This window comes from Pseudophryne corroboree, chromosome 9, assembly GCF_028390025.1.
Source record: "Pseudophryne corroboree isolate aPseCor3 chromosome 9, aPseCor3.hap2, whole genome shotgun sequence".
Classification (NCBI taxonomy): domain Eukaryota; kingdom Metazoa; phylum Chordata; class Amphibia; order Anura; family Myobatrachidae; genus Pseudophryne; species Pseudophryne corroboree.
The window spans coordinates 463,689,296-463,702,378 of NC_086452.1; the positions used below are offsets into that span (position 1 = coordinate 463,689,296).

The following is a 13,083-nucleotide window of genomic DNA, read 5'->3' on the forward strand; positions in this document are numbered from 1 at the left end:
CTCTTCTGTCTTCAGCATCTGCAAGGGGGCCGGCGGCGTGGCTCCGGTGACCATCCAGGCTGTACCCGTGATCGTCCCTCTGGAGCTTGATGTCCAGTAGCCAAGAAGCCAATCCATCCTGCACGCAGGTGAGTTGACTCCTTCTCCCCTCAGTCCCTCGCTGCAGTGATCCTGTTGCCAGCAGGAATCACTGTAAAATAAAAAACCTAGCTAAACTTTTTCTAAGCAGCTCTTTAGGAGAGCCACCTAGATTGCACCCTTCTCGGCCGGGCACAAAAATCTAACTGGAGTCTGGAGGAGGGTCATAGGGGGAGGAGCCAGTGCACACCACCTGATCGGAAAAAGCTTTACTTTTTGTGCCCTGTCTCCTGCGGAGCCGCTATTCCCCATGGTCCTTTCAGGAACCCCAGCATCCACTAGGACGATAGAGAAATTACATTACACAGTAGTACCCCTTATACACATTGTCACACCATAGTGCCCCTTACACATCATGCCCACACAGTAATCCTTGTCCCACTGTGGAGAAATCAGCAGTGCATTGCCAAGGAGGGGCGCTGCCCAGCAATGTTTCCTGCAGTCAGGGGGTATAATCAAATATTAATGGCAGTGAAAAGGTATCTTTGCGCACTACCTAGTAGTGGTGATGTAATGATATATTAAGAATAGCATTTTAGTAGTTTATTTTGAGTTTCTTCACTGTGGTGCCGAAAACCGGTGCCAGCTCTTGGCTGCTGTGCGAACCACCAGCCCAGGCACTGCCACTACTAAGTGATACCACTCCCTGGCCAAGGGTGGCACCACCAGGCAGCGTCCCCTCCTCAGCCAGTGCACCTGGTGAGTGCCATTCTGGCCAATGGGTAGATAACCTCCTGTCCCCAGCACATAGCTGTAGTCCCCACCCTCTCCCAGCACATAGAAGTAGTCTCCATCCCGCTCCCAGCACAGCCGTAGTCTCTACCCCCTCCCAGCACATAGCCGTAGTCTCTACCCCCTCCCAGCACATAGCCGTAGACTCCATCCCGCTCCCAGCACATAGCCATACTCTTATCCTGCTCCCAGCACATAGCCGTAGTCTCCATCCCGCTCTTAGCACATAGCCGTAGTCTCCATCCCGCTCTTAGCACATAGCCGTAGTCTCCATCCCGCTCTTAGCACATAGCCGTAGTCCCGCTCCTCCTCCCAGCACATAGCCGTAGTGTCCATCCCGCTCCCAGCACATAGCCGTAGTGTCCATCCTGCTCCCAGCACATAGCCGTAGTGTCCATCCTGCTCCCAGCACATAGCCGTAGTCTCCATCCCGCTCCCAGCCCATAGCCGTAGTGTCCATCCCGCTCCCAGCACATAGCCGTAGTGTCCATCCTGCTCCCAGCACATAGCCGTAGTGTCCATCCTGCTCCCAGCACATAGCCGTAGTCCCCCTCCTCCTCTCAGCACATAGCCGTAATCTCCATTCCCCTCCCAGCACATAGCCTCCATCTTCCTCCCAGCACATAGCCATGGTTTCCCCCCTCCCAGCACATAGCCAAGGTCTCTCCCCTCCCTGCGTATAGTCTTCTCCCCTCCCAGCACAGTCTCCCCCCTCCTTGCATATGGTCCTCTCCTAGCACAGAGTCTCCCCCCTCCCTGCATATAGTCCTCTCCCCTCCCAGTACATAGTCTCCCCCCTCCCTGCATATAGTCCTCTCCCAGTACATAGTCTCCCCCCTCCCTGCATATAGTCCTCTCCCAGTACATAGTCTCCCCTCTCCCTGCATATAATCCTCTCCCCTCCCAGCACAGTCCCCCCCCTCCCTGCATATAGACCTCTCCCCTCCCAGTGCATAGTCTCCCCTCTCCCTGCATATAATCCTCTCCCCTCCCAGCACATAGGCCCTCATTCCGAGTTGTTCGCTCGCTAGCTGCTTTTAGCAGCTTTGCACACGCTAAGCCGCCGCCTACTGGGAGTGAATCTTAGCTTAGCAGAATTGCGAACGAAAGATTCGCATAATTGCGAATAGAAATTTCTTTGCAGTTTCTGAGTAGCTCGGGACTTACTCTGCCACTGCGATTAGTTCAGTCAGATTCGTTCCTGGTTTGACGTCACAAACACACCCAGCGTTCGCTCAGACACTCCCCCGTTTCTCCAGCCACTCCCGCGTTTTTCCCAGAAACGGCAGCGTTTTTCCGCACACACCTATAAAACGGCCAGTTTCCGCCCAGAAACACCCACTTCCTGTCAATCACACTCCGATCACCAGAACGATGAAAAATCCTCGTTATGCCGTGAGTAAAATACCTAACTTTTTAGCAAATTTACTTGGCGCAGACGCAGTAAGCGACTAATAGCAATATAGCGAAACTCAGCAACGAGCGAACTCGGAATGAGGGCCATAGTCTCCCCCCTCCCTGCATATAATCCTCTCCCCTCCCAGCACATAGTCTCCCCCCTCCCTGCATATAGTCCTCTCTTCTTCCAGCACATAGTATCCCCCCTCCCTGCATATAGTACTCTCCACTCCCAGCACATAGTACCCCCCCCCCCGCATATAGTCCTTCGCCCTCCCTGCATATAGTCCTCCCCTCTCAAAGCACATATCAATTAATATGTTGCAGTGCCTAATGTCATGAGCTGGGCATTGCCTGGGCTGGAGGATTGCACAGTAGGCAGGAACGCCACACTTCTGCACCGCATCACACTTTGTGAAGAAAGTTAACTACAGCTCCCAGCAACCCTTGCTGCCAGGAGCTCCCGGCAGCAAGGGCTGCTGGGAACTGTAGTTTACTTTCACGTTCTTCACTAGTGCATTGCGGTGTGTGGAACACATGCGCCTGTTCCTGCCTACTGTGAGATCTTCCAGCCCAGGTGATGCCACTACTAAGTGATTCCACTCATTGGTCGAGAGTGGCACTACCGGGCGGCGCCCCCTCCTCGGCTGGCGCCCCTGGCGAGTGCCATCCTGGCCAATGGGTAGATACACCCCTGCCCACAGACGTAATCCGGGAGTTCTGCAACAGTATAAATAGGACACTAATGAAGAAAGTTATGCAACAAGTTAGCAATCGTGTAAAGAGGAGCAAATTAAGACGTCAGATTTTCTTTAACACCCCTATACATTAATCCAGTGGTTCTGAAACTCAGTCCTAAAAGTCACTTTTACAGTCCATGTTTTAAGGATATCCTTGAGCACAGGTGACTTAATTAGTAACTTGTTAATTACGTGCGGCCACATTATGCTACAGAGTAGGGCAGGATAGGACTGAGTTTTGCTGGTACAATTAGCGCCAAGTGCTGCATCTCTATAGATTATGGGGCCCATCTAGCAATCATTGCATTTGCAATGCAATCTGGGCACAATATTCGCACCCAAAAATGCACTGCAGGATACAATTACACCGCCCAAATGAATGAAGCAGCAGTGTAGCCCATAGGGTGCAACAGGCTAATGTCATCTTCAGATAGCGTTTGCTGCGGGGGCCAAGCTCTGAAATGCTTTACATTTCTGGAGTTTGGTAAATCTGGTAGCATCATAGCAGCTATCAGCATGTACCTGGATAGTTGTGTTTCCTCCTTCCAGTAACGCTATGGCCAGCAGGATACTCTCGTGAAACACGCGGTCACTGGTAGCGTTCATGATCAGGTCAATTACTAGGTCAGACGCCCCCTCCTTGTCCAGGTGGCATTGTACATCAGACAAGCTCATCTCTCCTCTGCTCAAGTTCGTGGATCCAGCACCAGCTAAACAGAGAAGAAGAGGAGAGTAATCAGTGAGGTTTCACCTACAATTAGGTCTTACCAAGGACCCTAAGGACTATTCGTTCACTTGCCTCCACCGCCAGATTTTCCACCGCTACCAGATAATGACCCATTACCAAAGCTGGTCAGACTCTCACGTCTTCCACCTTGCCGGATGGTGCCGTAGTAACGGTTCACCAACACAACCCGCAGAGCTTCTCCCTGTAAAAGCAAGAGAGATAGCAATGTTTTAAGATGGCGGTGGTGCCCTGGAGCAGATGTTGGACCCTGTAATGGAACTTACTCAGTCCATGATTCAAGGGTTTCTACTGAATACAACCTCAGCATTAATGCTAGGCATGACCAGGCACAGTAGGTCAAAGAGGTCCCAACATTCTACACAGACATGGAGACCATCTACCAACCTTAAACCTCTGTTAAGAGACCACCAACAAGCCCTACAACCTACTATGGGATTACACAGAACAACCCAACAACTAATGTTTACGAACACAGGGAGACACGGACAACTGGAGCACGATGACCACGGAACCAGTGATTGAAATGGGCCAAACACACAATGCTCGTACATACCCGCTTGACATCCTCCAGCTGCCTCAGAGGTTGTGCCTGGACAGAGTCCTGTGATTATGCAGAGATCAGGTTTATAAAAAAGGAAAATATACCACCCACCCCCGGGGTTCCCCACAAGATGACCCAGGAGAATGGACAGATGGAGGCATCTTGGGAAGCTTGTGGGTAAAGGTGGCGAGGGAGAACTGGCATAGCCTCCTGTGATCCAGAGAACTTGTTAGAGCTAACGTTTAGATGTTCTGTAAGGGACTGATCTGGAACTGCCAGAAGACCTGTTTGAGAAGCAAAGATGCACTGCATATGAAGGCAACATGCACCTGGAGCTTCTGGCCGCTTGCACGTGGACAGGCAGATTGGCGGCATTAAAGGTGCAAACAGCAGGACGTCCACACAAGTTCCACCCCTTTGACACATGATCTAGAGTTACACAGATCTTAAAGTGTCCGCTATAAGTAGTTTGGCCTCTACATACCTCTGCTACAGACTTTGGCATTAATGTCTGGCCCACCTCACTCTGGACACATCTATCCCCTATAATTAAAGGTTGTAGGTATCTTAATATACGTGCTGAGATAGCATCGCTAACACAAACTGGTCATCATCAGGCAATACTCAGCAGTTCCCATGAAGAGCACATACTACCTCTGGATCACAGGGCCATGGTGCCAGTAATAATGGAAGGTGATTTACAGACATGGTAACATGGCGGTGCAGCGCAGACGCCTCGCTGTTACATCATGCACCAGTTTCTACGCACGCAGGGGGACAGGATGCAGAGATCAGCGAATGCTGTAGAGCAAACATTGGGGTAGATGTATTAACCTGGAAAAGGCATAAGGAAGTGATAAAGTAGTGTTAAGTGCAAGGTGATAATGCACCAGCCAATCAGCTCCTAACTGTTAATATACATATGGGAGCAGATTGGCTGGTGTGTTTTTCACCTTGCATTTATCACTGTTTTATCACTTCCTTATGCCTTCTCCAGGTTAATAAATCTGCCCTATTGAGCTTTCAGGAGAAGGAGACTCGCAGACCGGCACCCTGCTTGTGAGTGTGGGCTAACTGCAGCGAAAGCAACAATTGTGTTTGAGAAGGAGGAAATGTGAAGTGCGGAGCGTGCAGGCATCTACAGAGTATGGTATATGAAAGCACAGTTACACACACACACACACAAGAAAGCTAACCATTTAAAGGACCATAGTATAATCCATTTACTATAATTATTGTAAACATAAACTGGACACCAATGAGTTGCACTGACCAAGACTCTCAGCCCTAGGGCACCCGAATATCACCAGAACTGTAGCTCCGCATCTGTCAGATTCCCTTTGCTTTCCCCTCTATCTAAGATCGATCAGAGATCTCAGCCTCTCCAGAATGCCCAGCATTCAGACCTGATCGATGTGCTGCAAATTACACCGTCCTGCGATCAGATAGTCGCCGCCCGGGGGAGGGGGGGGGTAGATATTCATGCAAATGCATGTATACGCTGTGCAAAAATTCCTTGGACAGCTGCAAATCCATTCGCATCACACTCACCAGCGAATGTTTTTACCATTCTGTGCGTAGCCCAATACTTACTCCTCCAGTGTGAAGATACCAGGCTGATCGGGGCCGGAGCAGACGTCACACACCCTCCCAGAAAATGCTTGGGAACGCCTGCGTTTTTCCTGACACTCCCAGAAAACGTCCAGTTAACACCCACAAATGTCCGCTTGCGAACGGCCGTGCGATCAAAGATTTCGCACCAACCTGTCGCTGTTTGGCGACACGCCTGCGCAGTAGTTCTATAGTCGTCTGCTGTGTGAAAACGCCCTGCAGCGATGCAGAATATTTTATAAACCGTTCTAACTTCTCCCAACTTCATATCCATCCCTACCTTACACAGCAAGGCCTGCCTGCTCCCATGTATATATTCCAGCCCAGCCACCTTATCCTCCGACAAATCGTCATGCTGCAGACTGACACTTCATCTCTGTATAGCCATGTGCCGGCAGCCGGGTCAAGTGACAATCTCAGATTTGTTTGCCCAACGGCACCACGGTAATCGGGAATGGCTTGTGAGGACTGACTGCACATCATGTACTGAACACGGAGCATGTCTGCGATATAAAGTACCAGGAACAGAAAGTGCCCCAAAGAACCCAAAACAACTCTCCTGCCCGTGTGTGCCTGGAAGCGTGGTGTACAAATCAGTGGGTAGAAGCGGCAAGTCCGTAAATTTTACTGACATGCATAATAAAATCGGTCAAATTTGCATCCGTAACAGGGCAGTAAAAATTAGCAGAAGATTGGCAACTGTATCAGGGCAAGGTCTGCAGAGCTACAGCAGAGTGTGACCGGAAAGCCCGCCAGGACAGGGTTAATCTCCCACCCACACCGCACCAGTGATTCAAAAGGAAAGTCCCTTCCCCAGAAGACGGTGGGAAATGGTCTAACATCTGGACATCCTAGTGGGGCTCAGCCGTGGGTAGATTTTGGACCCCCGCCAGGCATATAGCTACTCGCTAATCACACCTTAAATGGCTGCAAGTCTCTGACCCAAAACCCAACTACACCCCCTCCAGCAGCTTCCGGCTACGCTGGAGGGAAAACCAAAAACAGGAGTTTGGAAAAAGTTCCTTCAGCAAGTTAAAGCGGCAGACGCAGAGGTGACGGCTGTAAGCTAGAGAAAGGGCGTGTAAAACTGGGGTCTGTCTGCCCATACGCAGAGCTGGACGCATCATTGGCAGCGTTTGTACTAGTCATCGTCTGCTTGCATCTACCCCATAGCAGGTGTATGTGATGAACCCACCATTACTGGACTTTAGATACCCTAGATTGCCCCTTCCCTCCCCCGTACTGCCGCTCTGGTTGCACGGTTGGATACATGCAGGTCTGCATTGGTACATTTGCGCGTGTTCTGTTTCTTGGTATGCACAGAGCAAAATCACACAAGGAACGCTACGTAAACTATCGCACTGCAACATCACACATAAGAAAGGGCTATTACCAGAGACAGGGAAGAAGAAGAAGAGGTACTACAGCTGCGTTTGTGCCACCAATCACAGAGGACTGATTAACAGAGAAGTGATGTGCGTCGTCTCTCGCCTGGTAACCGCATCCTCCAGCCCCACTCTAAACAGCTAAGTGTTTATTGATAATTAGCGGTGAAGGTCAGAGCAGCACAGCTGCGGTTCCAGGAAAAGAAGAAGAGGGTTATGCAACAAGACTGACTGGCACATCTATGCAGAAGCAAGTCTGGCATGCAGACAGCAGGGCACAGCCCCTAGTGGCCACTTCCAGTATAGCAGCTGCTTGCTTATGGAATGCGGTCACCATTAAAAGACCAACTGAGTGATCTAGTTCTGCTCATTACACCGGCCAATGGGATTGTGCTCAGGACAGAGATAGTTGCGTTACAAGACCGCACAGCACCTAAGTAGCCGGACCTCATGCCTCAGTGAGGTCACTACTTCCTACTACATGAAATAACTTTTGGAGGACTAAAACATCAACAAAATATGCAAAGATTTTTAATTTCCTGTTACTTATATAGCGCACACATATACCACAGCGCTTTACAGAGCATACTTGGCTATTGCCTCAGTGGTGCCTACACTCTACATTCCACATACACATGAGATATAGTCTGGGAGTAAGCCTACGCACGCATGGGGAGAACATAAAAACTCCACACAGGTTAGGCTGTGGTGGGAACACAATGCTGTGAGGCAATAAAATACTCTAATTACGAGTCCATTCTGATACATTAGCTATATACACGCTACTCATGAATCTAACTATCTCAACTAGTACAGTACCGCACCCCAATGCCATAATAATTCCACATAATACATAGCATCTGGCGGATTAGCCACTGGGCCCCATTTCAATATTGTAGCGAGACATTTGGACCATTTTACTTAAAACTTTAAAATAAAAAAAGCAGAAGAGGAAACGTCACATTTCCCCGAGCGCGCCAGTGTTGTGTTACGCGAGAACCGCTCGTTCACTAAACCCCCCAGGTAATTGTAGTTTCCGAAACCACTTAGACGTTTATCAGCAGCGATTCTCCTGCCAAGAGACGTCTGCTCTGGGAACACAGACACATTTAGACCAAGACCACTCGCTGCGGCCAAAAACACTGGCAGAAGGTTACGTTTGGGAATAGTGGGGGTGGGGGGACGGCACACATCGGAGGATTCTGGATAATTCCGTTAGCAGCAGCGTCATCTTCATGCTTCGTTCTGCCCTGTAACACTCGCCCCTCTATATGGGCTGAAGTTCCGTCCTATATATATTCACACCTGTCCTGACACTTGACGCACTTGCACATCTAAAAACAGACAGGAGAGTTACAGCGTGTGATGTACACAGCTAGGCTCAGCCAGGTCACGCACACACGTAATATGGAATCATGATGCCACCTGTGCAGTGCCAGCCTGGCCAGAGTTCCGCAGATGCCAACTCAGCCCCTAATATTAAACCAACCTGTACCGGGGTAGAATGGACAGAACCAGGGAGAGGCCAGGTTACTGGGGGACTCGCGGTCCTTTTACTGCAGGAGGAAGCAGAACAGGTGCACCAGGTGCAGAGTGCCGGCAACACAACCCGCTAACTACCACTGGGTCCGCAACTCAATCTTGTACCGGCTTCGTAACCACTGTGTATATATTTCTCAGCATAAAGGAATACATGAACCTTAAGAAAATCAAAGTGAGCGGCTAAACTGACACGAAAGGAGGAATTCAATATCCGTAGGAGGATTTATTTCGCAGTAGAGATTGGTGCGTGTTGCAGGCCATCTTTAAAGGCACAGACCCTGCGCACTGTCAGCATGTTGAGTGCTGTTGCTCTCTAGACATACGCTGATGTATTAACAAGGAAGAGCCCTAAACTGAGGACAATCGGCAATTTGATGTTCGGGTTTGGATCTCAACGACCAGTGTGTTTTCCCGACTCTAGTACCTTGACTTCCCTAGCAGTACATGTTTTCCATATCTCCTTGTTCGAGCAACGGTGGTCATCAGACAGACGAAAAAAAAAAAAAAAACATACGTGGTGCTAATTCTCTCCTGATTCGGTGAGGAGATCTGGAAAACTTGCGCTGTTAGGGTTCCCTGGGGACTGGAGTTGGGAAATTGGACAATGGTCACGCTCTCGCTGTATAGGAGGCTCCGGATCTTTGGTTTGTCCCACACAGTGTAAAGTTTGTCCATTGACCCGAGTCACCGGCTGAGTCACACTTCATGCTCAGCTGCAGGAAGGATCCAATGTCATTTGCTCCCACTCAACAGGTCATGTGTATCAAAAAACACATGCACCGTCCTTGCTGGGCAGCAGAACATGTAAAACCAACGTACTAAAGTTACAATGTATCCTACAGTCCCCCATATATAAGAGATATTCAGATCAGTGCTTGCAATTCAAGCCCTCCGACGCCTTGGCGCGAAGAGTCTGTGCTCGCTAGATTCTAGGCTGCTCCCCAACCTGCGCGCAACGCAACATTAGTTCACAGTCCGATAACTCTAACCTAACTCCTGAACAAGCACTGGGAGAGCATATCGGCGATGGAAATCGGAGGGTGTATGCTTGCAACACGTGTGACATGTAGAAGGGACGAACAACTACTACAGGCAGGCACAAAGCACAGGACTCCGACAACATGGCTGCCAATAAATGGAACAGAATAATGTCATGGGCACATCACAGGAGGAAAGGGGGAGGGGGTGCCACTTAATCTCTTCAAGGGGTGAAGCTACACAGCATCAACATGAAGAGGTTAAATAGGCCACACGGATGAAGGGGGATCAGGGGACCATAAAGAGATAGACAGGTCAGAACCTCAGGGGTCTCCAGGGCATCGATGGCTAGAAGCTGTAAGAGAGCAGAGAGCAAGGCATTAGGCTGCCTCAGGTACAACCTATGGGACTCCAGATACCTTGACCTTAGGACTAATCCATACTTCAGACCAATACAGCTGGTAGCCTCAGCCAGCAGAAGTCCGACATCTAATATCTATTCATGTGTGACCATTCTACAGGCTCTGCATTACAGTAACCAACACCAGCAAGTACCTGTCCTCCTCACTTTTTTATTCTGACTACAGTCTGTGCTTTTCAGTCATGCCATTTTATCATATCCCTCCTATTTTATGGCACCACAGATTCAATAGAAGCAGACATGATCAGGTATAAAAGGTCTTTGGTGCCCAGGGATAAAGCCCTGAGCAGTTTTGTGGCATAATCAACCACCACTTTCACAATAGACAAGGCTGAAAAGCACTAAAAATAAAGCAACAAAAACAGTAAAAAGCTGCAGGAGGGCACGTGCAAGCCAAAACATTAATGTCGCCTGAAGGTGTGCTGTAATGGCAATACAGCAATACGGAAAAATCGGGAATGGGGTCTGGGGAACAGAAACCTATCAATGGGTGCTCAGAAGAGCGATTTCACAAAAAACTCAGATTTCTAGACTGTTTGTTATTACCAACCCGGAAAGTTAATGGATTATAAGAGGAGGTTTTAAGACCTTCCCAAATAAACCCTTAGGACTGCATTCAAGTACACTTCGTGCGCATGCACAACATAAAGGTATTTTTTTCGCCATTATTCTTAGGATTTATAAAATAGCCTGGTACCAATTTCAAGCAACCAGTACTGCTGCCCTACCACCTAGTGGCGGGACTTGGTAGTGCAGGCAATACTAACTGCAGCGCTACATATGCTGCAGACACCATCAACTAGTCCAGTGTTTGATCGGGGTCCTCGTACCTTGTCTCCGTAGCCTCTATCTTTCGCCATCATCTCTCGCAAGGTCTGCAGGACTTTAATACAAAGCTTCTCTTCATTTTCCTCTAGAAGATGTTTTGTGTGTCGAATTAACCTGAAGGGAACAAAAGAAGAAGAACACAAAAGCAGGACATTCAGAAAACCACAGCAGAAAATCGCCAGACACCAGGTGTGATGGCATACTAAGGAATCCGGTCGTTGCGCAGACCATTTAAGAGGTCACAATCATTTGCACATTCATTCAGAAGAACCATCTTGAAACAAAAATTGTTAATCGTTTATAATAACAGCTTCGGGAATAGTCACTGTGGCCAGGGTAAGAATTTTTTCTGGTGAATAGTTTCATTGTACTACACATATTTCTTATTATCAGTTTCTTATATAGTACAGTAAATTCCGTTGCACTTTACAATTGGAATCAGTGAAAAACAAAACTAGTTAACCGGCAGACCTAGAGGTAGGAAGGCCCTGCTCTCAAACTTACAGGCCCTACACACTGGACGATATATTGTTCATCACTGGTTTTTCATTGTTAAACATAGCAAGGCAATTTGGACGATCTTGTTCAACATTCAGATCGATTATTGTCCAAACCGCACAACTAGCTCAGTGTGTAGGGCCCATTACACTCTATAGGGAGATGGACACAAGGAAAGGTTCTAACTATTGGACCGTTGTCCACCAGATTCCAAAGGTTCTTGGTGGGCTGTATGATATGGTCACACAGCAATGTTGGCCAGGGGTCAGGAGGATGGGAATGTAAAGAACCGGACACTGTGTGAGGATATGTGTGGACACTAATTAGATAGGGAGGAATTGATGGTTATGTGGGTTGGTCTGGAATTTGATGAGCTCGTCTGAAGAGGAGAGTTTTCAGGGAACGCTTGAGTCTTATGGTGCATGGTAGGGAATTCCACAGAGTGGGTGCAGCACAAAGAACGTCCTGCAATCGTGAATGAGTGTGGATGAGAGATGCAGATCTTGTGAAGAGCGGAGAGGTCGGGTAGGGAGATATTTTGAGATGAGTGAAGAGATGTATGTTGGTGCAGTTTAGTTAATGTCCTGTGTGTGAGTAAAAGTATTTTATATTGAATACAGTAGAATACCGGTAACCAATGGAGGGACTGACACACAAACGCTGTATTTCTATCACTCCACAATCACACTTTTACATTTATCTTAAGTACAACACCAAATATTAACAAGTAACGACCAATAGGTCTTGAACATATCAGCCAGAGCAATAGGACTATCCTGTGTCCACCAGTGGTGGACACAGGATAGTCCTATTGCACACGTATCACCAGGACTTCAGCTCAGAATCAAATGTCCGCAGCAGATACTGGATATATCTATAGCGGGAGCTGAGCCGTCAGCGCCCTTTATTCAGACACCGTTCCCCCTCCCCATTATTACATCTACGGGCCATTTCTATTAACCACCCCTGTTGTATACAACAGTCTCCCCTAAAACCTATGGATACACCACCATCGGCTAAATGGGAGACCCCATTCCTGTGATACAATTGATCAGCTTTGTCCCCCAGTGCTCTTGGGCTAGGACCCCCTACAAACTGCTTCCACTCTCAGACTGGGTCCCCTCCGTCGCACAAGACCCCTCACTCACTTGCATATGAACTGACCACTCTCGCACTTCTTCCGGGCATCCGTGTTCTCGGGAAATAGAAGCTCAGGGCGGTGCAGAACATCCACAAGCACGGAAAGTTCCGCCTGAACAAGAGGGCGCAGCCGGTCTTCCAACGATGAGACTATGTCCTAGGGGGCGATAAGCAGAAGGTTGCTATAGGCTAAGGAGAAGTCAGATGGATTTATAGTTTTCCACAACATACATGTTGGCGGCATCCAACTATTTAATACTGCCCCTATACCCCACAGGGCAGCACTGACCCCAACACGGGTGCATGAGGTCACTACTCAGGAGAGGGCAGCTCATCGGCTCTCTAGGGACAGCACAAAGCTGAATGGTCGCTGGTTCCCAGAA

The 13,083-nt window shown here is 48.8% G+C and overlaps 1 protein-coding gene across 4 annotated transcripts in view; it reads right to left on the bottom strand.

The window, feature by feature from the left end:
- Positions 1-13,083, bottom strand: part of ITPR1 (inositol 1,4,5-trisphosphate receptor type 1) — a 160,065-nt gene that overhangs the window by 29,497 nt on the left and 117,485 nt on the right. For 2 of the 4 annotated variants that reach the window (XM_063941288.1, XM_063941287.1), the window contains 6 exons: positions 12,709-12,857; positions 11,065-11,176; positions 10,136-10,168; positions 4,310-4,357; positions 3,808-3,937; positions 3,531-3,718 (listed from right to left, as the gene is read on the bottom strand). In XM_063941288.1, the coding sequence (XP_063797358.1) occupies positions 3,531-3,718; positions 3,808-3,937; positions 4,310-4,357; positions 10,136-10,168; positions 11,065-11,176; positions 12,709-12,857 (660 nt within the window). The remainder of the gene's footprint in view (positions 1-3,530; positions 3,719-3,807; positions 3,938-4,309; positions 4,358-10,135; positions 10,169-11,064; positions 11,177-12,708; positions 12,858-13,083) is intronic. The other 2 variants (XM_063941290.1, XM_063941289.1) reach the window with 1 other exon arrangement.